This window comes from Salvelinus fontinalis, chromosome 15 (genome assembly GCF_029448725.1).
Source record: "Salvelinus fontinalis isolate EN_2023a chromosome 15, ASM2944872v1, whole genome shotgun sequence".
NCBI lineage: Eukaryota > Metazoa > Chordata > Actinopteri > Salmoniformes > Salmonidae > Salvelinus > Salvelinus fontinalis.
This window is the reverse complement of record NC_074679.1, coordinates 43,687,893-43,711,090: the sequence shown is the minus strand read 5'-3', so window position 1 is coordinate 43,711,090 and position 23,198 is coordinate 43,687,893. Positions and strand designations below refer to the sequence as shown.

At 44.8% G+C, this 23,198-nt stretch overlaps 3 protein-coding genes across 6 annotated transcripts in view; 2 read left to right on the top strand and 1 right to left on the bottom strand.

Annotated features, from left to right (window-relative positions):
* Nucleotides 1–11,399, top strand: part of mapkbp1 (mitogen-activated protein kinase binding protein 1) — a 76,224-nt gene extending 64,825 nt beyond the window's left edge. For 2 of the 3 annotated variants that reach the window (XM_055863920.1, XM_055863918.1), the window contains 7 exons: nucleotides 748–932; nucleotides 1,301–1,492; nucleotides 1,841–1,916; nucleotides 3,191–4,491; nucleotides 4,739–5,755; nucleotides 6,254–6,339; nucleotides 6,516–11,399. In XM_055863920.1, coding sequence (XP_055719895.1) covers nucleotides 748–932; nucleotides 1,301–1,492; nucleotides 1,841–1,916; nucleotides 3,191–4,491; nucleotides 4,739–5,755; nucleotides 6,254–6,339; nucleotides 6,516–6,821 — 3,163 coding nt within the window. In that variant the 3' untranslated portion in view covers nucleotides 6,822–11,399. The remainder of the gene's footprint in view (nucleotides 1–747; nucleotides 933–1,300; nucleotides 1,493–1,840; nucleotides 1,917–3,190; nucleotides 4,492–4,738; nucleotides 5,756–6,253; nucleotides 6,340–6,515) is intronic. The other variant, XM_055863919.1, reaches the window with a different exon arrangement.
* A 1-nt stretch (nucleotide 11,400) lies between these two features.
* Nucleotides 11,401–18,672, bottom strand: jmjd7 (jumonji domain containing 7). 2 transcript variants are annotated; one of them, XM_055863924.1, is made up of 8 exons: nucleotides 18,437–18,670; nucleotides 18,177–18,330; nucleotides 17,852–18,105; nucleotides 17,214–17,270; nucleotides 16,486–16,581; nucleotides 14,073–14,149; nucleotides 13,769–13,928; nucleotides 11,401–11,684 (listed from the first exon to the last, which is right to left on the bottom strand). In XM_055863924.1, exons 1-8 carry the CDS (start codon nucleotides 18,540–18,542, stop codon nucleotides 11,596–11,598), a joined length of 993 nt encoding a protein of 330 aa, XP_055719899.1. In that variant the 5' UTR covers nucleotides 18,543–18,670; the 3' UTR covers nucleotides 11,401–11,595. The 2 variants fall into 2 exon arrangements, with proteins under 2 accessions (XP_055719899.1, XP_055719902.1); XM_055863927.1 differs by lacking the exon at nucleotides 17,214–17,270 and having other exon boundaries at nucleotides 18,437–18,672.
* Nucleotides 18,673–18,778: 106 nt separating this feature from the next.
* Nucleotides 18,779–23,160, top strand: LOC129812037 (TATA box-binding protein-like 2). The gene is made up of 7 exons (XM_055863928.1): nucleotides 18,779–19,235; nucleotides 19,517–19,782; nucleotides 20,675–20,762; nucleotides 20,899–20,990; nucleotides 21,253–21,420; nucleotides 21,777–21,871; nucleotides 22,926–23,160. Exons 1-7 carry the CDS (start codon nucleotides 19,191–19,193, stop codon nucleotides 23,000–23,002), a joined length of 831 nt encoding a protein of 276 aa, XP_055719903.1. The 5' UTR covers nucleotides 18,779–19,190; the 3' UTR covers nucleotides 23,003–23,160.
* The last annotated feature ends 38 nt before the right edge of the window (nucleotides 23,161–23,198 follow it).

Here is a 23,198-nt window from a genome sequence, read left to right as displayed (position 1 = left end):
ACAGCATGATCATTACACAGGTGCACCTTGTGCTGAGGACAATAAAAAAGACCACTCTAAAATGTGCCGTTTTGTCACACAACCCAATGCCACAGATGTTTTGAGGGAGCGTGCAATTGGCATGCTGACTGCAGGAATGTTCACCAGAGCTGTTGCCAGAGAATTGGATGTTAATTTCTATATAATAAGCCGCCTCCAAAGTCGTTTTAGAGAATTTGGCAGTACGTCGAACCGGCCTCATAACCGCAGACCACGTGTAACCACGCCAGGCCAGGACCTCCACTTCCTGCTTCTTCACCTGCGGGATCAGCTACCCGGACAGCAGATGAAACTGAGGAGTATTTCTGTCTGTATTAAAGCCCTTTTGTGTGGGAAAACGTATTAAGATTTGCTGGGCCTGGCTCCCCAGTGGGTGGGCCTGGCTCCCAGTCATGTGAAACCCATAGATTAGGGCCTAATTCATTTATTTCAAATGACTGATTTCCCTAAATGAACTGTAACTCAGTAAAATCGTTGAAATGATTGAATGTTGTATTTATATTTTTGCGCAGTATAGTTCTAATCGAGGGTCAATTTTGTCTTTTAGATTATAAAAGACCAAGGAGACCTTTTCCTAGATTAGCAAACCTAATCTGAGATACTTTATGAATACCAGCGCCCTACATATCAGATACCGTAGTCCATATATACAGTTTACATACCACCTAGTCCCAACCCATATATCCACTATCTGTGTTTCCTCTATAGTGAGTACCTAGTGAAAGAGCTACTGCCCGGGTCTGAGACCAGCAGGAGTGTGAAGGGGTACCAGAACCACAACCAGTGGAGCCAGGGCCACCGTGACAAACACAGCCCAGACAGCGCCTGCTCTGTGGACTACTCCAGCAGCAGATGGTCCAGCCCAGACAGCCAGCAGCAGCCTCCTGGAGAGGGTGAGACACACACAGAGGCATAGGATCTTAATTTGACCTAAAATATTACTGCAGCAACAGTTTTTGATGTTTAGTCCATAATGTTGCTTGATCGGTGGTTAGGCTATTAGCTGGCCGAAAATAGACTACATGAAAAGTGCAATACTAATATAACTGTGTTAGTGTGGGTTTTCAGTGAATTTATGTAAATCACAAAGCTCATCTGCATTTCCTGGATAAGTACAACAAAATATTTTTTTTCACCAATCACGATTCAAACAGATGTTTTTTTTAACAACTCTGGATATATCTGTGTGTTTTCTGTGTCGTAATGACTACAGTTCTAACAGGAAAAATAAAGTTCTTCAAATCTATTTTCTCTGTGTCAGACTCTGAGCCCACAGAGCCTCTCAGTGTGGATGGGAACTCCTCTGAATTGGACATGGAGGAACTGGAGGAGGAAGAGGAGGGGGGCGTAGGGAGGGGAGAGGCCAAGGGGACAACAGTAGTACCTAAGACCCCTGACCAGGAGGCCTTCCTCAAACAGCACTTTGGCAACCTGGCTGAGCTTAAAAACCCAGGTAAGAACAGCATATATGTCTCTCCTTGACTGGTATAAGAAATGTGGTGGAAACTCCCACTAGCCCATGCCTCCACCAATGCAGTGCTTTTAGATTTGTGGGAGGTAGTGAACGAGTGCACACTTCAGGAGAAAATAGATATTATTGGGATGCACCCAGAGAGATTCATGAACGCTTCCCTTTCAACTGGCACATGGAATATTCAATTCAAACTTTATTGTCCACACAACTGAATTGTGCAGCCAGGAGTACATTAGACACAATAGTATACACATATAGAGACACACACAAGTTAATAGTAAAAGTATTTCAGATATATTCATTGTATTTCTCCTCTTTGATTGTCAGTGAGCCCGACCAGAGTTGTCACCCCTGACAGTGTCAGCATCTCCTCCAAGTTCCTGTCCCAATGTTCTACTGGAAGGTATGCCATACCTACACTACATGGTCCAAAAGTATGTGGACACCTGCTCATCGAACTTCTCATTCTGAAATCATGGGCATTAATATGGAGTTGGTCCCCCCTTTCCTGGTATAACAGCCTCCACGATTCTGTGAAGGCTTTCCACTAGATGTTGGAACGTTGCTGTGGGGATTTGCTTCCATTCAGCCACGAGCATTAGTGAGGTCGGGCACTGATGTTAGGGGATTAGACCTGGCTCGCAGTCAGCGTTGCAATTCATCCCAAAGGTGTTCGATACGGTTGAGGTCAGGGCTCTGTGCACGCCAGTCAAGTTCTTCCACACCGATCAACAAACCATTTCTGTATGGACCTCGCTTTGTGCACGGGGGTATTGTCATGCTGAAACAGGAAAGGGCCTTCCCCAAACTGTTGCACAGAATCGTCTAGAATGTCATTGTATGCTGTAGTGTTAAGATTTCTCTTCACTGGAACAAAGGAGCCTAACCCGAACCATGAAAAACAGCCCAAGAATGTTATTCCTCCTCCACCAAATGTTGCAGTTGGCACTATGCATTGAGGCAGGTAGCGTTCTCCTGGCATCCGCCAAACCCAGATTCGTACGTCGCACTGCCAGATGGTGAAGCGTAATTCCTCACTCCAGAGAATGCATTTCCACTGCTCCAGAGTCCAATGGCGGCGAGCATTACACCACTCCAGCCGACGCTTGGTATTGTGCATGGTGATCTTAGGCTTGGTGCGGCTGCTCGGCCATGGAAACCCATTTCATGAACCTCCCGACTAACAGTTCTTATGCTGCCAGAGGCAGTTTGGAACTAGGTAGTGAGTGTTGCAACTGAGGACAGATGATTTGTACGCGCTTCAGCACTCGGCGGTCCCGTTCTTGAGCTTGTGTGGCCTACCACTTCGCGGCAGAGCTGTTGTTGCTCCTAGACATTTCCACTTCACAATAACAGCACTTACAGTTGACGGGGGCAGCTCTAGCAGGGCAGAAATTTGACAAACTGACTTGTTGGAAAGGTGGCATTCTACGACGGTGCCACGTTGGAAGTCACTGAGCTCTTCAGTATGGGCCATTCTACTGCCAATGTTTGTCAATGGAGATTGCATGGCTGTGTGCTCGTTTTTACTTTTGGCCATTTAGTGTATCAGTTAGTTGACCAAAGAACATTCTGTTAACCCACACTCATCTATCACAAAAGTGAAGTATCCTTTTAGATGACTGAATATGTTGACAAACAGTCCTAACTGAATGGCTCACTGTTTTTCCTTTCTAGCAGAACTGCCTTTCCATTCCCATCGAAGAGCGGTGTTGAGGGGAAGGTAGCCAGCGGTGTGGTGAGGCCCCTGGTCTCTGAGGTGAGGCCCCTCATGGAGCACAACCAGAGCCACAGCCAGAGCCACAGCCAGGGCCAGAGCCACAGCCAGGGCCAGAGCCACAGCCAGGGCCAGAGCCACGGCCAGGGCCAGAGCCAAGGCCACGGCCAGGACCAGAGCCAACGCCACGGCCAGGACCAGAGCCAAGGCCACGGCCAGGACCAGAGCCAATGCCACAGCCAGGACCAGAGCCAAGGCCACAGCCAGGACCAGAGCCAAGGCCACAGCCAGGACCAGAGCCAAGGCCACAGCCAGGACCAGAGCCAAGGCCACAGCCACGACCAGAGCCAAGGCCACAGCCAGCACCAGAGCCAAGGCCACAGCCAGGACCAGAGCCAAGGCCACAGCCAGGACCAGAGCCAACGCCACAGCCAGGGCCACAACCAGGACCAGAGCCACAACCAGGGCCAGAGCCACAGCCAAGGCCAAAACCAGGACCAGAGCCACAACCAGAGCCAGAGCCACAGCCAGGACCAGAGCCAACTGCACAGCCAGGGCCAGAGCCACAGCCAGGGCCAGAGCCACAGCCAGGACCAGAGCCAACTCCACAGCCAGGGCCAGAGCCACAACCAGGACCAGAGCCACAGCCAGGACCAGAGCCACAACCAGGACCAGAGCCACAGCCAGGGCCAGAGCCACAGCCAGGACCAGAGCCAAGGCCAGGGCCAGAGCCAAGGCCAGGGCCAGAGCCACAGCCAGGGCCAGAGCCACAGCCAGGACCAGAGCCACAGCCAGGACCAGAGCCACAGCCAGGGCCAGAGCCACAACCAGGGCCAGAGCCAACTGCACAGCCAGGGCCAGAGCCACAGCCAGGGCCAGAGCCACAGCCAGGACCAGAGCCAACTCCACAGCCAGGACCAGAGCCACAACCAGGACCAGAGCCACAGCCAGGGCCAGAGCCACAACCAGGACCAGAGCCACAGCCAGGGCCAGGGCCAAGGCCACAACCCGGGCCAGAGCCACAACCAGAGAAAGGGCTCAGAAGAATCTCAGAAGGGCACTACCGGGAGACTAGAAGTAGTGGACACTACCACTATGGAGAAGGGTCTGAATCTCCGGGCCTCTCCTCTGAGGAAGAAGCTTTTTAACCCTGCAGTGGACTCCCGTAGGATAGTCAGCCCTGTGGCCAAGGCTGCAGCATCACACCTCACATCTACAGGCATGAGGAAGTCCCAGTCAGTCCAGAACCTGCACACTGAGGGTGAGACACTACAGATGTGATTGTGATCATGTCTAGCTAGTGTATTGATGTTATGATCATGTATTACAGGAACACTTTATGTTATGATTTAAAAAGGTCCTCATTTTATATTCTACGCATGGTGTAAAAGGTCAAGCTCTTCCTTGAATGTCTAATAAGAGACAGAAATGTTGTTAACACTGCCCTGGCCTGCATAGGCTAATCATTTACCTTCCTTCTCTGTCTGTCCCTCTCTTGTTACTCGTAGAAATGCCTCTGAGCCTGTCTCGGCCCTCCAAGGAGGTAGCCCCTCAGCCCCATCACTCCCAGCCTCATCAATCCCAGGCCAACGAGCGTCCAGTGACCCTCCCCACAACCCCCCGCCGCACCCTTCCCACTGTGCCCCCCCTCTGCAGCCCCACCTCCCCACAACCCCGGGACATCACCAGTACCAGTCATGGCACTGCCCCCACGCCCAGGAGCGTCAAATCCCGCTGCTCCTACATGAGCCCCACCACCAGCTCCATGGCCAAGATGTCCCGCTCCATGTCCATGGGAGACAGCCTAAACGTGGCCGAGGAAGAGTCTGGGTCTACAGAGTCACGCAGGGGGTCCAGCTCTGACACGTCCAACGCTCCCACCAAGAGTCGGAGCTGCTCCTCCCAGAGCTCCCAGAGTCTTAGTACTAAACCGTCTAACCCCGTGGCCGTGGTCTCTTCCACCTTATCCTCCTCCTCCCCTCTGGCGTTGGGTTTAGCCATGCCCCATGCTGCAGTTATCCCCACCCTCATCACTAGCTCTCCAAGCAACTCCAACCCAACCACCAAGAGTCTGCAGGCTAAGCTGATGTGCAGCACCCGGCCCCAGCTCAACCTGGACATCTCCAAGCCCCTCCCAGACAAGCCCTCCCTGGCGGTCTTCACTCCCAACAGTACCTCCAAGACCGCCGCCTCCTCCAAGACTGTCAAAGAGGACAACGACCTCTCTTCCAGATCTCCAGTCAGCTTGTTACCTCACCAGGGCCAGACTCATCCAGTACTCACCAACAAAGTCCAGCTAGTCACTGCACTGTCCCTCTCCCCAGCTCGGAGTCCTGAGGTGGAGCAGCGTTTTCTCACCACGGAGCTGCGTCCTGAGGCCCCCGTGGTAGACAACAGACTAGAACAGCCAAAGATGGAGAAGAGCCAGGGCCTGACCCAGGAGAAGAGTCCCGCGATGGAGGTGTCTCTACAGGGCAGTCCCGTATACCTGCTGTCATCTGGAGGTTCCGGCCAGGACCGCACAGGTTTGCTCCAGCGATCTCCCTCCTTCATCCTGTCATCTCTGCGTCTGGGCCTGCCCCTGGCCAACACCAAGCACTTCTTTACTACTGGTGCCGTGTGGCCTACCGTCTCAGTCTCCACCCCCATATACTCTTCACCTTCACCCTGTCCTCCATCACTTAACCATTTTCTACTGACGGGTGAGGCATGCTCTCGCTCTCGTTCATGTCCCTCTTTCTTTTTCTCTCCATCTCTGTCACTTCCCCGTTTCCATGAAGAGCATTCCCTCTGTGGTCCTCCTGTCTGTCCTTTCCTTCCTTGTGTAGTAGCTAGAACACAGCCTTGTATTGACGTACTAGCTATGGGTTGTCCAATGAAATAACCTAGCTATTTTCCGTCTTGCTGTTCTGTTTTTGACTTGACTAGTTTCTTGTGGTCTAGACTGGCACATATGATGAGACTTGCAGTAGGATGGTTTTAAGCGGCGTCAGCCTGACCATGTATAACTCGCTTTTCATTAGACGGTTCTCTCAGTATGGAGTCGTGCAGGGTGGTGGCCAGCGAGCTACAGAACACCTTTAGGAAGGCCTCCCAGCTCTACAGAATGGTGAGTCACTCACTCCCCCAATAAGTATCCCTTTCACTAAAAATATTATTTTTACATTGGCCACTATTTTATTGGCCACTATCTGTCTGTTTTATGTTAAGTTTACATGATTTTTTTTTTAACATTTCCATACACTTCGTTTTTGTGGTAATGTTGGTCATGTCTGTGTCTTGCAGGTGAACAGTGTGCCTGTAGACTCCAGGCAGGAGCACCATGAGATGGCCCAGGTCCTGTCTGAGGCCTTTGAGGTGGTGAGGGCCGAGCTGAGCTCCCTGCCCCAGAGCTCACCCCCATCCCCCTCTGGAGGGCCTGCAGCAGGAGGCTCCCTGTGTACAGTGGGCTGCCGGCCCGTAGGACCAGTAGAACCAGGGACGGGGAGATTAGCCTCGGGGGAGGAGAGGACTCTGGCTCTGCTGGAGCAGTACTCTGAGCTCCTCCTTCAAGCTGTGGAGAAGAGGCTGGACAACAAGCAGCTCTCCTAAATACTCCTCTTCTTTCACACCCTTCCTTGAAGACTGAACCAACCCCCTTGCAAATGTAGGATCTTAAGCCATTGTGCAAGGATATCTGCAGACTACAGTACTTATTTCATTTTTTTCTCGACACGTTTTTAAAATGAACAGATTAAAATATTCCTGAAGGATGCCTGTACATATTTTTTAGAAGTTCTTTTTTTTTTTTTTTTAAGCACTTATCTCTCTTTCTCTCTGCTGCACCCTCTGGTTGGGTGGTCCCCTCTCTCCCTGTCAGATCTCTGGAGGCCTAGGATGGGTTTGGAGGGTTGGACTCAGCACAATGGCCCACTGTAGTAGGCTAACATGTAACACTCATAACCAATAGCACTGATACTGTAAGGAGACTCCTCAGGATGATCAATGCCTCAGCATTCCTTCCCAGTGTGGCTGAGCTGCACTAGACTGTCATTCATCACCCTTCCTCCCTCTACTATATTGTGTGCTTCTACAGTACCTACCAGACACCTGCACTCTCACGACCACTGGTTTTATTTACCCCTGTTGCCAAATATTGTGCCCTGCTACTTTGTTTTAATGACGTTGTTATGGAAATGCCGGAAGCCCTAGAGTTGCTGCGTTGGAGCCAGTAGCGTAGTTTTGTGGGCCCCTCTTGCATCCCCACAGAAAGAAATATGTGCAGATTTATAGCTTATCTCATGCTATTTGACACATATTGCCATGAGGCTGAGAGAAAATGTTGATGTTTTAGAGCTCAGGGATTCTTGAAAGATGGGACAATCTCAACATTTTTCCCACAAATATTTGTCTTAATATTAACAAAAGTTGAAATCTATATTTTGATAGACCAAAGTACCAGCAATCACACCATGTAAAGGAAAAAGCAACTTCCAAACTTCTTTTTGTTTTATAGTACTCCCCGAGTGGCGCAGCGGTCTAAGGCACTGCATCTCAGTGCTAGAGGCATCACTACAGACCCTGGTTCGATTCCAGGCTGTATCTCAACTGGCAGTCCCATAGTGCGGCGCACAATTGGCCCAGCGTTGTCCGGGTTTGGCCAGGGTAGGCCGTCATTGTAAATAAGAATTTGTTCTTAACTGACTTGCCTAGTTAAATAAAGGTTAAATAAATAAATTAAATACAAATATTTAGCACTACTAAATGCTCCAGGAGAACTTTCTTTAGCATTGTGACATGTTTTTCTAGATTTAGAACATAAAACATTTAGAAAGCAAACATGATCTTTTAGGTCTAGCAAATCAAATGCTTCAATTGTTTAAGCATATGTTACAGAGCATTGATGAAAATATTTGTTCTGAATATTTACACAAAAAACGATCATAAGGGGGTGGACCATCAGTGACGTAATTGACAAACCACTGACGGAGTTGTGACAGCCGATGCTCAAAACAAACATTTGTAAAATATGGGAAATGATTCATTTGAAAATCTCCAATAAAATATCCATAATTGCCTGTTTTTAGAATTTTAAATTGGGTTCCTTTGCTCCAGACAAGGGCATTTCCAGGCATCAGCCGACAGTCATATATTCCCAAAACAAGTAGATTCTAAACTCAAATAATGCAAAAAAAAACATTTTTTTAAACTATCAAATAAAAGTTTCCCTGCCGGACAAGGATTGTCCCAACTTTCAAGAATCCCTGAGCAAATGTCCTGTTATTCTACACATTTTGCCATGAGGCTGAGATTTTTTTTGCAGTTTTAAAGCTAATTTCCTGTCATTCAAATAAAATAATTCATGGCTTATGACGTGTTCATATGCTATATGGGGGGCTGGCGGCCACCTGCCTTGCAGGGGCGTGTGCTATGCCAGTGTTTGGAGCTTGATGCTGGCTGTCGTTTTGGGTAGCAGAAGCTGCACTTTTTGGACAATCGGAGGGTGTTGCTGTCAATGCCATTCCTGACCCCAGTGCTCTAAAACAATACAAACAATTGTTATCACTACAATGTGAAATGTCTGTGTTGGTGTACCTGTCCCTACCAGGGCTTTTATCCACCGACACCAGGCCATAGCAACCTCCACACTACTAGAGGAACACAGGACCCTTCCAAGTCTTAAAAGCCAGATTAATCAGACATAATCATGTTTTAGTGGGTGATTTGATACATTGTGTTTTGAGAGGCCCTGTCTGTGTGTGATGTGTGGTTGTATTTATTATGTTGTAAAAGGTCCACGTTACAAAGGGAGTTGTCAGCCCCTTGTGAGTTGTAGTTTGTTTTGTACCAGAGCTAGGTCACCAGTGGAGGACAAACATTGCAAAAACAGAAGACTTGAAAATATACAGTATCAACTGAGAGTCTCCTCGTTCATTAACTATGCTGGATGGTTTTATAAAACATGTGAATTGTATTCCCAGTACATTTTTTGTATTCCAAATTGATGGTCAAGGTGTGCAAATAATAATACAAATTGTCTGAAGGAAATGGGTGCCTTAATTCAAAACCAGCGTTTTTCATAGTTTAAAATGTGTTGGGTTATACCAAAATAATATTGAATTGTAATCAAAAGGTGACTACTGAAATTGAGCTACTGCTGTGGGAAACGAATGACACTTAGGAGAAGCATTTTCTGATGACTCTGAATACAGATATCACATCGTGCATAAATGTATTTTGTCCCCCCACACCAAACGCGATCACGACACGCAGGTTAAAATATCAAAACAAACTGAACCAATTACATTAATTTGGGGACAGGTCAAAAAGCATTAAACATGTATGGCAATTTAGCTAGCTAGCTTGCACATGCTAGATCATTTGTCCTATTTAGCTAGCTTGCTGTTGCTAGCTAATTTGTCCTGGGATATAAACATTGAGTTGTTATTTTACCTGAAATGCACAAGGACCTCTACTGCGACAATTAATCCACACATAAAACGGTCAACCGACTCGTTTCTAGTCATCTCTCCTCCTTCCAGGCTTTTTCATCTTTGAATTTATATGGTGATTGGCATCTAAACTTTCCTAGTATTACCACGACAACCAGCAAAACAGTTCGTCTTTCATTCACCCATGTGGGTATAACCAATGAGGAGATGGCACGTGGGTACCTGCTTCTATAAACCAATGAGGAGATGAGAGAGGCAGGACATGCAGCGCGATCTGCGTCAGAAATAGGAATGACTTCTATTTTAGTCCTTGGCATCGCAGACGCTCGTTGGCGCACGCGAGCAGTGTGGGTGCAATAATTGAATAACATGGATTTCTAAATTTATTTTGCAACGCTCGGGCACGCGATGTGTCCGGTCTGGTCAGCATGTTAGGGCTGGGTTACCAGAGGTAAAGAACCCGGAACAAATCTAGCTCACAGCTCTTGCATCAGATACAAACCGGGCAGAAAACTTTTTTCCCCCACACCTCTTAAGAATTCCTCAACATTTATTGGCTCTTGTCTGGCTGTGGTGTTTTCATCCTGGTCCCTGGCACTTTTCCACCCCAATAACAATGCACTTTCATTCCTATCAAAATGGTCATAGGTCAGATTCATGTATTTGTAATAGCTTAGGCTACTAAAATAAACCTGGGTCTCTGTGTAATGGTGTAACTGTTGTGTCAAAGGCTCACAGAATAATAATTGTGTTCTGATGCTGCTATGATTGTGGCTGCAGACTAGCACAACACTGCCCTCTGCTGTTGAACCTCCATCACTGCCCAGTTGCTACTAAAACAGAAAGCCCTATCACTTCCCCATTACAATTTCTCTGGTCAGGATTATTCTGTGCTGTGTTTTACATACTTTTCAATACACTAGTGCCCTCAAACAATATTTGAATCACCTGTGCATACAATACTGTTTAATTTCCTGAGTTATTGATAGACTTGTTATAAACTTACACTCATTGGTAGAAACAGTCTTATCAGGTACCCAAAGGTTCTTACAGCCTCTCAAAATGCCATGCCTAGAACTCTATATTTTCTCTAGTTTTGATTAAAGCATTGTATGTACATGACTAGATGAATGTGCATAGACAGACCGCAAAGATTTAAAAGTGCAGTCAAACCCTGAAATGACATGAGTCATGGTATAGAATAAGAATGAAGTATATTCTGCTGTTTATTAGTTATTCAGTATTTCCCCATCTGACTGACAATATTCAGAACTGTGACCTTAACTAGACTGGAGGTTTCATTAAGACCATAGGATTGTGTTTGATGGGACAGTAGTACAGGTGCACCTATCTGCTGCCAGTATGCATCAGTATTTATGCATGAAGGGTGGTGAGGTGTGGAGGTTGACCGACTGGCTCGTTCCAGTAGGATTGCATGGTTCAACGTACCCTAGGCTTGTTTCACTGTATGAGTCGATTCCACTCTTTCACAAGCTGGTATAATCTGTAGCTGACCCTCGTTCTTAATAACCCCACCTTTTCTATGATGATTACTTGTCTTAAACTACAGATTATGGACCAGAATGTTCCTCTTTTAGGAATGATCACTTCTCAGACATTTGAGCTTTTGTTTTCTGTTTTGCACCAACCTCAGTTTAGTGGTCTTAGTCGTTTTACTGTATTCCCTCCCTGTACTTCTCTTTCTGCTGGAGAATAAAAACATATTTATTACACTCAACTTGTTTTTTCAGACTAAGCACTTTATTTACATAGGATACATCCTAAATGGCACCCTATTCCCTATATACTGAACTACTTTTAACTAGAGCCCTATGGGCCCAGGTCAAAAGTAGTGCACTATAAAAAAGGGAATAAGTTGCCATTTGAGGCACTACCATAAAGACATTTGCTGGTATATCAGATGAATTTAAATGTCAAAGCGGCCCCACAGCTCCAGCCAGCGACTCCACCAGCTGGAAGTAGCTGTATTTGATGTCATACTCCATATCATACCAGAAATTCACTGAAGAAGAAAACAAAAATATGTTTAAAGATACATACGTACATGATCCTTGTAAACAGAGCCTCAATAGTAAGGTCGGGAATTGTCAGGAACCTTACTGTACGATATCACGATACTTCGGTGCCGATACGATGTGTATTGTGATTATATGTACAGTGCATTTGGAAAGTATTCACACCCCTTTGACTTTCCATATTTTATTACGTTACAGGCTTATTCTAAAATCGATTAAATTGTTTTTTTCTCTCATCTACACACAATACCCCATAATGACAAAGCAAAAACAGGTTTAGTAGAATTTTTGGCCAATGTATAAAAATAATAAATCAAATAAAACATTTACATAAGTATTCAGACCCTTTACTCAGTACTTTGTTGAAGCACCATTGGCAGCGATTACAGCCTCAAGTCTTCTTGGGTAGAACGTTACAAGCTTGGCACACCTGTATTTGGGGAGTTTTTCCCATTCATCTCTACAGATCCTCTCAAGCTCTGTCAGGTTGGATGGGGAGCGTTGCTGCACAGCTATTATCAAGTCTCTCCAGAGATTGGGTTCAAGTCCGGGCCACTCAAGAGACATGTCCCGAAGCCACTCCTGCATTGTCTTGGCTGTGTGCTTAGGGTCGTTGTCCTGTCGGAAGGAGAACCTTCGCCTCATTCTGAGGTCCTGAGCGCTCTGGAGCAGGTTTTCAACAAGGATCTCTCTGTACTTTGCTCCGTTCATCTTTCCCTCGATCCGACTAGTCTCTCAGTCCCTTCCGCTGAAAAACATACCCACAGCATGATGCTGCCACCACCATGTTTCACCATAGAGATGGTGCCAGGTTTCCTCCAGATGTGACACCTGTCATACAGGCCAAAGAGTTCAATCTTGGTTCCATCAGACCAGAGAATCTTGTTTCTCATGGTCTGAGAGTCCTTTAGGTAGCTTTTGGCAAACTCCAAGTGGGCTGTCATGTGCCTTTTACTGAGGATCGTTTTCTGTCTGGCCACTCTACCATAAAAGCCTGATTGGTGGAGTGCTGCAGAGATGGTTGTCCTTCTGGAAGGTTCTCCAAACTCCATCGGGTTCTTGGTCACCTCCCTGGCCAAGGCCCTTCACCCCGATTGCTCAGTTTGTCCGGCGGCCAGCTCTAGGAAGATTCTTGGTGGTTCCAAACTTGTTCCATTTAAGAATAATGGAGGCCACTGTGTTCTTGAAGACCTTCAATGCTACAGAATTGTTTTGGTAACCTTCCCCAGATCTGTGCCCTACGGACAATTCCTTCGACCTCATGGCTTGGTTTTTGCTCTGACATGCACTGTCAACTGTGGGACCTAATATAGACAAGTGTGTACCTTTCCAAATCATGTCCAATCAATTGAATTTACCCCAGGTGGACTCCAATCAAGTTGTAGAAACATCAAGGATTATCAATGGAAACAGGATGCACCTTAATTTCGAGTCTCATAGCAAAGGGTCTGAATACTTAAGTAAATAATGTATTTGTTTTTTTATAAATGTGCAACATTTTCTGTTTTCGCTTTGTCATTATGGGGTATTGTGTGTTGATTGATGAGAAACAAAAAGGTGGATTCCATTTTAGAATAAGGCTGTAAAGTAACAAAATGTGGGGAAAAAAGGGAAGGGGTCTGAATACTTTCCGAACGCACTATAAATATATATATTTTTTTACAAATGATACTTGGGAGTCACAGTATCGATATATAAAATCGGCAAGGACTAATTGTAGTACTACCAGTCAGTTCAGAACTAGTTGAAGTAACAGTACAGTACTAATTAAAGTAACAGGACAAGGACTAATTGTAGTACTACCAGTCAGTTCAGAACTAGTTGAAGTAACAGTACAGTACTAATTAAAGTAACAGGACAAGGACTAATTGTAGTACTACCAGTCAGTTCAGAACTAGTTGAAGTAACAGTACAGTACTAATTAAAGTAACAGGACAAGGACTAATTGTAGTACTACCAGTCAGTTCAGAACTAGTTGAAGTAACAGTACAGTACTAATTCAAGTTACAGTACTAGTTAAAGTAATAGTATAGTACGAGTTGTAGTATCAGTACAGTACTAGTTGTAGTACCTGCAATGCAACCGTGAGACTGGCGAACATGGTGGAACCAGAGAGAGGGCAGGTAGAGCATCTCCCCGGCCTTGACAGTAACATGGAGTGGGCATGCCAGGCGGTAGTCAGGGTAAAGCTCCAGGTCTGGTTTTAACGGGTCCAATGGTATCCAAGGAACCTGGGAAGAGAAAGGGAATTGCTGTTTCACTGCGCAGATCATCAGATCTCACAACGCCTGGAAATGTTTTTGACATCATGATTGTAGAATGCCAGTGGATTACTATCCAAAATAATCTAATAGGCTCACTTCACTCAAACCCACCTTGTCTGAATCTGCCACATCAACCACGTCGAAGTCCCCATCCTCTCTCTGTCTGTACACTGCAGGCTGGTAGTGCTCTGAGAAAAAAAACATACACGGCCACAAAGTGGGCTTTTCATACAAATAACAGGATGCACAACATGACATGGACACAATTTAGTGTCTAATATTGTACAATGAGATATATACAGTTGAAGTAGGAAGCTTACATACACCTTAGCCAAATACATTTAAACTCCGTTTTACACAATTCCTGACATTTAATCCAAGTAGAAATTCCCTGTTTTAAGTCAGGTAGGATCACCACCTTATTCTAATAATGTGAAATGTCTGAATAATAGTAGAGAGAATGATTTATTTCAGCTTTTATTTCATTCATCACATTCCCAGTGGGTCAGAAGTTTACATACACTCAATTAGTATTTGGTAGCATTGCCTTTAAATTGTTTAACTTGGGTCAAACGTTTCAGGTAGCCTTCCACGAGCTTCCCACAAAAAGTTGGGTGAATTTTGGCCCATTCCTCTTGACAGAGCTGGTGTAACAGTCTGGTTTGTAGGCCTCCTTGCTCGCACACGCCTTTTCAGTTCTGCCCACAATCTTTCTTTGGGATTGAGGTCAGGGCTTTGTGATGGCCACTCCAATACCTTGACTTTGTTGTCCTGAAGCCATTTTTCCACAACTTTGGAAGTATGCTTGGGGTCATTATCCATTTGGAAGACCCATTTGCGTTCCAGCTTTAACTTCCTGACTGATGTCTTGAGATGTTGCTTCAATATATCCACATAATTTTCCTGCCTCGTGATGCCATCTATTTTGTGAAGTGCACCAGTCCCTCCTGTAGAAAAACACCCCCACAACATGATGCTGCCACCCCATGCTTCACGGTTAGGATGGTGTTCTTCGGCTTGAAGCCTCCCCCTTTTTCCTCCAAACATAACGATGGTCATTACGGCCCAAAAGTTATATATTTGTTTCATCAGACCAGAGGACATTTCTCCAAAAAGTACGATCTTTGTCCCCATGTGCAGTTGCAAACCCTAGTCTGGCTTTTTTATGGTAGTTTTGGAGCAGTGGCTTTGAAGGGGAGGCTCGTCGAGGCCTGGTGACAGACGGAGTATACATCACGAGGCGATGGCTCCATCTGCTGGACGTGCCAGGTCTCAACGGGCTCTCCGGCCACTGTGGATATAGATACTTTTGTACCCGTTTCCTCCAGCATCTTCACAAGGTCCTTTGCTGTTGTTCTGGGATTGATTTGCACTTTTCACACCCGAAGTACGTTCATCTCTAGGAGACAGAACGCGTCTCCTTCCTGAGCGATATGACGACTGCGTGGTCCCATGGTGTTTATACTTGCGTACTATTGTTTGTACAGATGAACGTGGTACCTTCAGGCGTTTGGAAATTGCTCCCAAGGATGAACCAGACATGTGGAGGTCTACAATTTTATTTCTGAGGTCTTGGCTGATTTCTTTTGATTTTCCCATGATGTCAAGCAAAGAGGCACTGAGTTTGAAGGTAGTCCTTGAAATACGTCAACAGGTACACCTCCAATTGACTCAAATGTGACTCAAATGATGTCAATTAGCCTATCAAAAGCTTCTAAAGCCATGTCATAATTTTCTGGAATTTTCCTAGCTGTTTAAAGGCACAGTCAACTTAGTGTATGTAAACTTCTGACCCACTGGAATTGTGATACAGTTAATTATAAGTGAAATTGTCTGTCTGTAAACAATTGTTGGAAAAATTACTTGTCATGCACAAAGTAGAGGTCCTAACTGACTTGCCAAAACTATAGTTTGTTAACAAGAAATTTGGAGAGTAGTTGAAAAACGAGTTTTAATGACTCCAACTTAAGTGTATGTAAACTTCCGACTTCAACTGTACATACAAATATATATTGTGGCGTACAGCAGGTCAGCCACCAAGGGGAGGCTCGTAGAGGCCTGGTGACAGACGCAGTATACATCACGAGGCGATGGCTCCATCTGCTGGATGTGCCAGGTCTCAACGAGCTCTCCGGCCAGGACTAATTGGGGATGATTGGGGATTGGTGAGTAATCAAGGGCTGTTTGCTCACCAGCTGCAACAAGTTCCATAAAGCTGCCAGAAGGGCAGCACACAGGGAAGAGACTGGGGAGGAAAGGACTCCTGTATAGTTGGGGACGGTACCAGAGGTAACAGGAGAGAGTTCAGTTTGGATCCCCACAGGATACAGCAAGACCCGGAGCCCAGAAGACGGGATCCTGGAGAGGGTCTCTTGGGGGAGACCTGTTCTTTTCTTTGGACTTTTTTTAATAAACACCTTTGAAACTGAGCTAATCCTACTCTATCCCTGTCTGATCTGTGTAAACGTTTTGACCCAACCCCCTGGTCTGCCACAGTATATATCGTTGAGACTGAATGTCTTACCATAAGGTATAAAGGGCCTGTCAGACGGCGGGAGAAGGATGAAGTGTTTCTCTCCAGTGATGACACAGTACAGGTTCTCATAGTGGTCCTTGTGCACTGGGAAACAAATACACTGATTTCAAGTTCTGAAAATCCGGAAAGTAGTTAGGCCTAGATTCAATCAGATCAAGCATTGACCGGCAATAGCAGACACCCACATAGCGGATGTTTTGGTGGTGTCAGAGGTGGAACTTCGTTGGAGCCGTCAAATTGGTGAGCCGCTGCTCTTGCATCACTGTCACAAAGCCACACCGCCCCACTCACTTTAGAAGTTCAGAAAGCGAAAGTGTAGGCTGTAGAGACATAATTACTCTCAAATAGAAAAATGATTAAACTAAATACTGAGGGTTTCTATCATCATAGTGGAGGTGTAGATCACATCTCACATTCCGGTGTTCCAACTTAAAAACAAGGCTACATGGGATTTCTGTTAATGTGGCTTCTGTGCAGCCAATGGCAATGTTCGCTTTAGGTATAATGCCTAGAGGCACTTGTGGATTTCACAGTTCTAACGCAGTTCCTCCTCTTACACTGCCAAAACAACCGCTATGCAGATGTTGGTTAAAGCGGATCGGATTGAATCGAGCCCTTCGTTCTGTAACTTTACATTCATTTTATGCATCAAAGACATGCAAATAGCCATCGACGTGTTGTTATCTCAATGTAGGTGTCACTAGAACACTACTTACTCGACGTGACTGCACTGGCTTCTCCTAACCAGAAATTCACTGCATCTGGTAACTTCCCTACGGACAAGAAAGAAGAAAAAAAACACTGAAGCCTGGAATTACAATGAATGTCGGAGATGGCAAGGACACCTGAAGAGCTCTGCCTGTCTGTCAGACTGACTTTCTCCCAGACCCTGACTAACAATCAATTCCCCTTTCTCCACTCAAGCCACACCAGAGACTGCCTTTCCAAACTGCCTCTACTTCTATTGATATTTTGTGTTTGTTTATTTTTAGGGACCACAATGGAAATAAGTCTCTGACTTTGTGATTATCCCTGTTACGTTTTTTACAAATGTATGCACTGTACGTTTTATTAACTGGCAAATCAAATCTAATTTCTAGGCATCTATTCTATAGTTCTACAGTTGTTTTTATTACTATGCCTCTCAAATTGACACCCTATTCCTTTTAGGCCTTTAGTGCACTACCTATGATCAGAGCCTTATTTCAGACAAAGACAGAGGCTACATCCAAAATGGTAGCCTTTTTCCTATGTAGAGAAAAACGTTTTAAAGTGATGAACTATATAGGGAATAGGGTGCCATGTGAGACAACACCTTATTCTAGATGGTGCATATGCCTGGTATGGAACTCACCGAGGGCTTCACTCATCCAGGGTATGTGAGCCTCCACGTCCCCAGTCAGCTCGGGCAGCTCCTCGGTCAGGTTAGAACACTGTTTCTGGACATAGAACACTCCCCTGCTCTCCACCTTCCCCTCCACAACATCCAGCAGAGAGGAGAAGGTCATCAGCCGCTCCTCAGGCATTACAAAGCGGTCCCGGTTAACTGCGTCTGCATAGCCATTTGGGGTCACGGCCACACTGATGACCTTTGAACCCACCACTTCCCTGAAATAAAAAAGATGATATTACTCCAGTGCACACTCCAGTACATTCAGTGCGCACGCACACACACGTACCGGAGATGGGAGGGATTCCATTTGGACAAGGCTGGCCAATGACTGAAAGCATTCCGGATGACGCAGGGTTTATTTGGACCAATCCATTCCCGGTAGAACTCAAGTGGGGAAAGGGGCTGTTCTAGACACGGCACTGTTTTATTGAGATATAGCTCTAAAAATAATAAAGATCATCACCAAGCATGTAATAGGTGGGTTACAAACTTACAGTATTTCAAACGTAACTTTTTTTGTTTTAGGGGATAATGCTGTTAACTTACCACGAGCCTCCAGAGGGAAGTCTATCAAACACTTTTTCACTGCATCTAACGTTTTATTTTCTGCCATTACATTGCCATTAAACGATTTCAGTTTTAAAATTGACATATTTTGGGGCTCCTTCTATACATCCCGATGAAGATTATCCATAGAAAAAACATGTAATATCAATATTTGTCCCCCAAAAAATGGACAGTAAAAACGTGCACATGCGTCTCCATATTTGTTTACCTTCTGTGCGCGCATGCGTCGTCTACTTCTTCTACAAGACGATTACTACAGTTCGACTCAAATTGTCTCCCTCTTCTGGTGGGAGACTTTAGAATAGTTTGTTAATATCGGCGTTTCCTGATCTCATGCTTGGTCCCTGGCAGTTTCTTTCATGTTTTGGACAACAGTTTTTTCCCTAACCTTTTCCTAACCTTAACCTCATTCTCCTAACCTGCTATGTAAACAAATCATCTGTGTCAAGAAACCAGCAGTCTCATAACACCAAAACGGACCAATGGCAGGTATCAATGGACTAACCAATGGCAGACACCAATTGGCGTTTCCTGATATCAAGGAAAGCCCACATCAAGAAACGCCACAAAATGCGGTCTGCAATTACACCATATTGTACTCCTGCAGGGCATGGGCGTTTGCTACAGAGTATTCACACCTGTACTTAATTTAGCTGTCTGTCAATCAATGAACACCACCAAGGCTCCCAGTGGTGTTTAAAAGTGAATCCTGTTTATTTCTATACGATCAATCATGGATGAAGATTCAGCATTGGATGACCCAATTGCAAATGTACCAGTAAGTACCCTACATGCAAAGTATTTTGATGACCAAATTGCAAATGTATCAGTAAGTACCCTATATGCACAGTGGTCCTGATTGCCAGTGTCAAGGGGATTATGAAAGCAGTCAATGTAGTGTTTTGGAGGTGGGAGAAACAGTTTATTACTCAGCAAAATTAACCTCAACATTTGAATTTACTTCAACCAGGTGTTTAATTTTCAATAAGCCTATAATAAATTTTAAAAATCCATGTAATTCCACTCTCCATTGCATTTTTCTTGTGTCTGGGAATGAAGAGCCCATCCTACCTCTCCTCCTTGAGCCAACCGGAGAAGGATGTCGGGAAAGATCTGGATCTCAGCGTCCTGACGGAAGAGACCAGTGGAAATGCTGCTTCTAACGCCAACATGACACAAGACAGTGGCTTCTTCGATGCCTATAGGCAAGAGGAGTCTGCTGAGACTGACCCTAAAAAGGTGGCCATGCCGGGAGCCTCTACCTTCTGTCCCATGACACCCGTGACCCCAGTGGCTGAGAGTTCTGGAATCATCCCCATGTTACAGTGCGTAATGTTACAATCACCTGGGTTGTATTCATAATGCACATCTTAGCAAAACGTTTTACTCCAAACTTAGCCCAATATTGTAATAAAGGAGTGTAACGTTACTACTTAGCCCAATGACCTTACAAGTTCTGTTTTTAAAGGGTGAATTGGCTATGGAAGCAAAAACAGCCATGCTCAATCCTGAAGGTGAATCGATTCTCAATTGCGGTACCATTCTTGAAACATAAATCCCTCTACTTTCATATCAGAGGAGAAAATAATTTCACAAATGCAAAATATACACTGTTAAGTGGCAGCTGACAGTATTTTTCAGTGAAAACACATTTGTGGCATCTGTCTTCCTTTTACATGCAGATGTTTGGAGATGCAGATAGATAATTAGCACAGGTAGTCCACTCTGTCTTCAGTATGTTTTCTGTAAACAAGCGCTGTAACATGTAAATATGGCTGTGTGGTATCCCTAACCCTATAAAGGTGTCTCAATTTAACCTTTATTATTTCTCGCTGACATGGAAGATAAGGTCCTTATGCTTCCAAAACTGTACCTGCAAGAGGTGTGTTTTAACATTCAAACCGAGTGTCGCAGCTCTTAACAGAACTCCCCCTACATAAGACGCTTCGTCCAATGACTCTTGTGTAATGGAACTGAGCTTTTGGAGTAGCCCTTGACTATCTAAATGGTTTCTGTTGTGAATTGTTTTGCTAATACTAGGGTTTGCACTAATGAATACGACCCTGGGAAATGAAGTAGTGTACTATAGAGAGGGAATTTTGTTGGCTCTGGCCAAAAGTGGTACACTGAATGGTGTACAATGTCAGATTGGCCCCTACATGTCTTGCTTGTATAGATCAGTGCTTGCATGTGAGCCCTTTTATTGTTTATGCCCAGGAATGTTGTATCCACAGTGAATCTGGCCTGCCCACTGGACCTGAAGTCCATTGTCCTACAAGCCAGAAATGCAGAGTACAACCCCAAGGTATTCAAGTATATCCAGTCTATGCTTAGTTTTATATACAGTATGGTGTAACTTTTTCCTGAATGAATTGTAGTTGGTCACGATCAGATCTTTAGTTTTCCATTATCAAGATGTGGGCATTGTACTCATGTTTCAGCGTTTTGGTGCAGTCATTATGCGACTACTGGAGCCTAGGACCACAGCGCTCATCTTCAGCTCTGGAAAGATAGTCTGCACAGGAGCCAAGAGGTGAGACGTAAGGACAGTATGGTTGTGTTCAGTAGAAAGAAACTGTTTAGAAACGGAATTAAATTGAGATATTACCTGAACTTTCCAATAAAAACACACTTTGTTTATGTTGCTAGATGTTTTGTTAGTGTGCCCAACTGAACACCAGTATCACACTCATTTCCAGGGACCTGTCCTTGTTTTACTACATTTAAACATTAGGTATGTACCGCTCATTGCTTGAGCAATGCCACTATGCCGTTTTTGCTTTCTATTCTGACAGTGAGGAGCAGTGTCGCTTAGCTGCCCGCAAGTATGCTCGAGTGATGCAGAAGCTGGGCTTTCCTGCCAAATTCCTAGACTTCAAGATACATAACATGGTGGGGACCTGTGATGTCTGCTTCCCCATCCGGCTGGAGGGTCTGTTGCTGGATCATCAGCAGTTCAGCAGGTACATTTACTGGCTGTGTTAGGACATTCTAACCTTCTCCAGAAGTGTGCACTTGTTCACACCCTCTTGTGTGTTTAAAATCAATGCATTGGTGCATGTATGGCAGAAATTTCCACTATCATATTCCACACACCAGTAGTCCATTCCTTTTAAATCCATGTGGGGGAGTGTAAAATTTAAGAAATTTGTTCTATAGACAACAATTAGCAGACATCCTTTAGTCAGTGACTCTTCCATTTTGTTGCTTGAATACTATAGTGTATTTTATCATCTGTTTTCACAGAATATTCAAATATATTCCAGACCTGAGCAACCTATTCTCCTGTAACTAACTGTGATGCCTTTTGGCCCTCTAGTTATGTGCCAGAACTGTTTCCTGGTTTGATCTATCGCATGGTGAAACCACGTATTGTGTTACTGATCTTTGTGTCTGGAAAAGTGGTTCTGACAGGTACGTATGTTGACAACTGGGGCGGGTTCAGCAGGACATTGTTGTAGAACATTCCCGATAGAAATATGCTACGTAAAACGAATGCCTCTCTGGCTTGTAGCATATGGCATCATGTCGGCTCTATTCGTGGCATTTCTATCTGCAATGTTTGGCTACTGAATGTGACCCAGGGCCTATTTATTACATGTATTTTTGTACGGTTTTATGGCAGAATACACCTATTTGTCTTTCTGCCAACTACTGTACTGGGTATTGAAACAACATTCATTTGACTGGGGTCCTGACATATAAATAACACTGCATGGGTTTTGGCACCAAGGCTCTCTCGTTCTCATACGACCAAAATACACGTGAGAAGGGAGACTCTTCATTAAAAAAAATGTAAAAAACAATGGCTGGCGTGGGCTTTCTCACTCCATCCACCATGTGGGTCAGTCTGTGTGCACCAACCACTTGATCCAATTCTTCACATACTGTATATCCTTTGCTTTTACTTCTAGTGCCACCCCAGAGATAACAGCCTTGCTAGGCGCCCTGCTTCGAAGATCCACACTCGACACATTCCAATCCGATATCTTTAATGAGGCACAGAGCACACGCCTTCTGTTCCATAGATACACAAAAAAAATTAACCCACTTCATTACTCTCATCAATGCCACCTCATCCACACTTTGTAGACTTCAATCGGATCTCCATCAATGCAAAACCCTTACTCTGACCAAAGACTAACTAGGTTTGGATTTACTAGATTCCACTTTACTTCTCGTTTCCTTTTGCATTCGCCACTGTAATCCAATCCTTCTAATCTCCACTCCACACGACATCGAATTCAAACATAACACCCGCTTCTGCCACTTTCTCACCGGGTTGCCCTTCTACATTGCCTGCCACCTACTGTACTGGGCATTGATTGTTACGCTTAACAGGGAGGGACCTACCTGAATGTGTCTAATACGGTACTATCATGACCATGCTTGATTTTCATATTTAAAAATAAATGATTCATGTTTAACTAACAAAATGTAGCCAGACGTATTCTCCATTTTCTTTCAGGAGCTAAAGAACGTCGAGAAATCTATGAGGCTTTTGAGAACATATACCCCATTCTGAAGGGATTCAGAAAGCAATGAAGTGCATTCGCTGATTTTTGTGTGAAGACGATGAAAGCATTTGACGCACTTAATCTTCATTTGTGTAAAATAAATGCATCCTAAATTGTTTAATTTTGTGTGTTGCACTTCTGGAGTGTTAAAGTGTGTAGATGGGCAACTTGTAACATACTTTTATAATTGTGTAATGAATTAATATGGAATACAGGACCCTTCT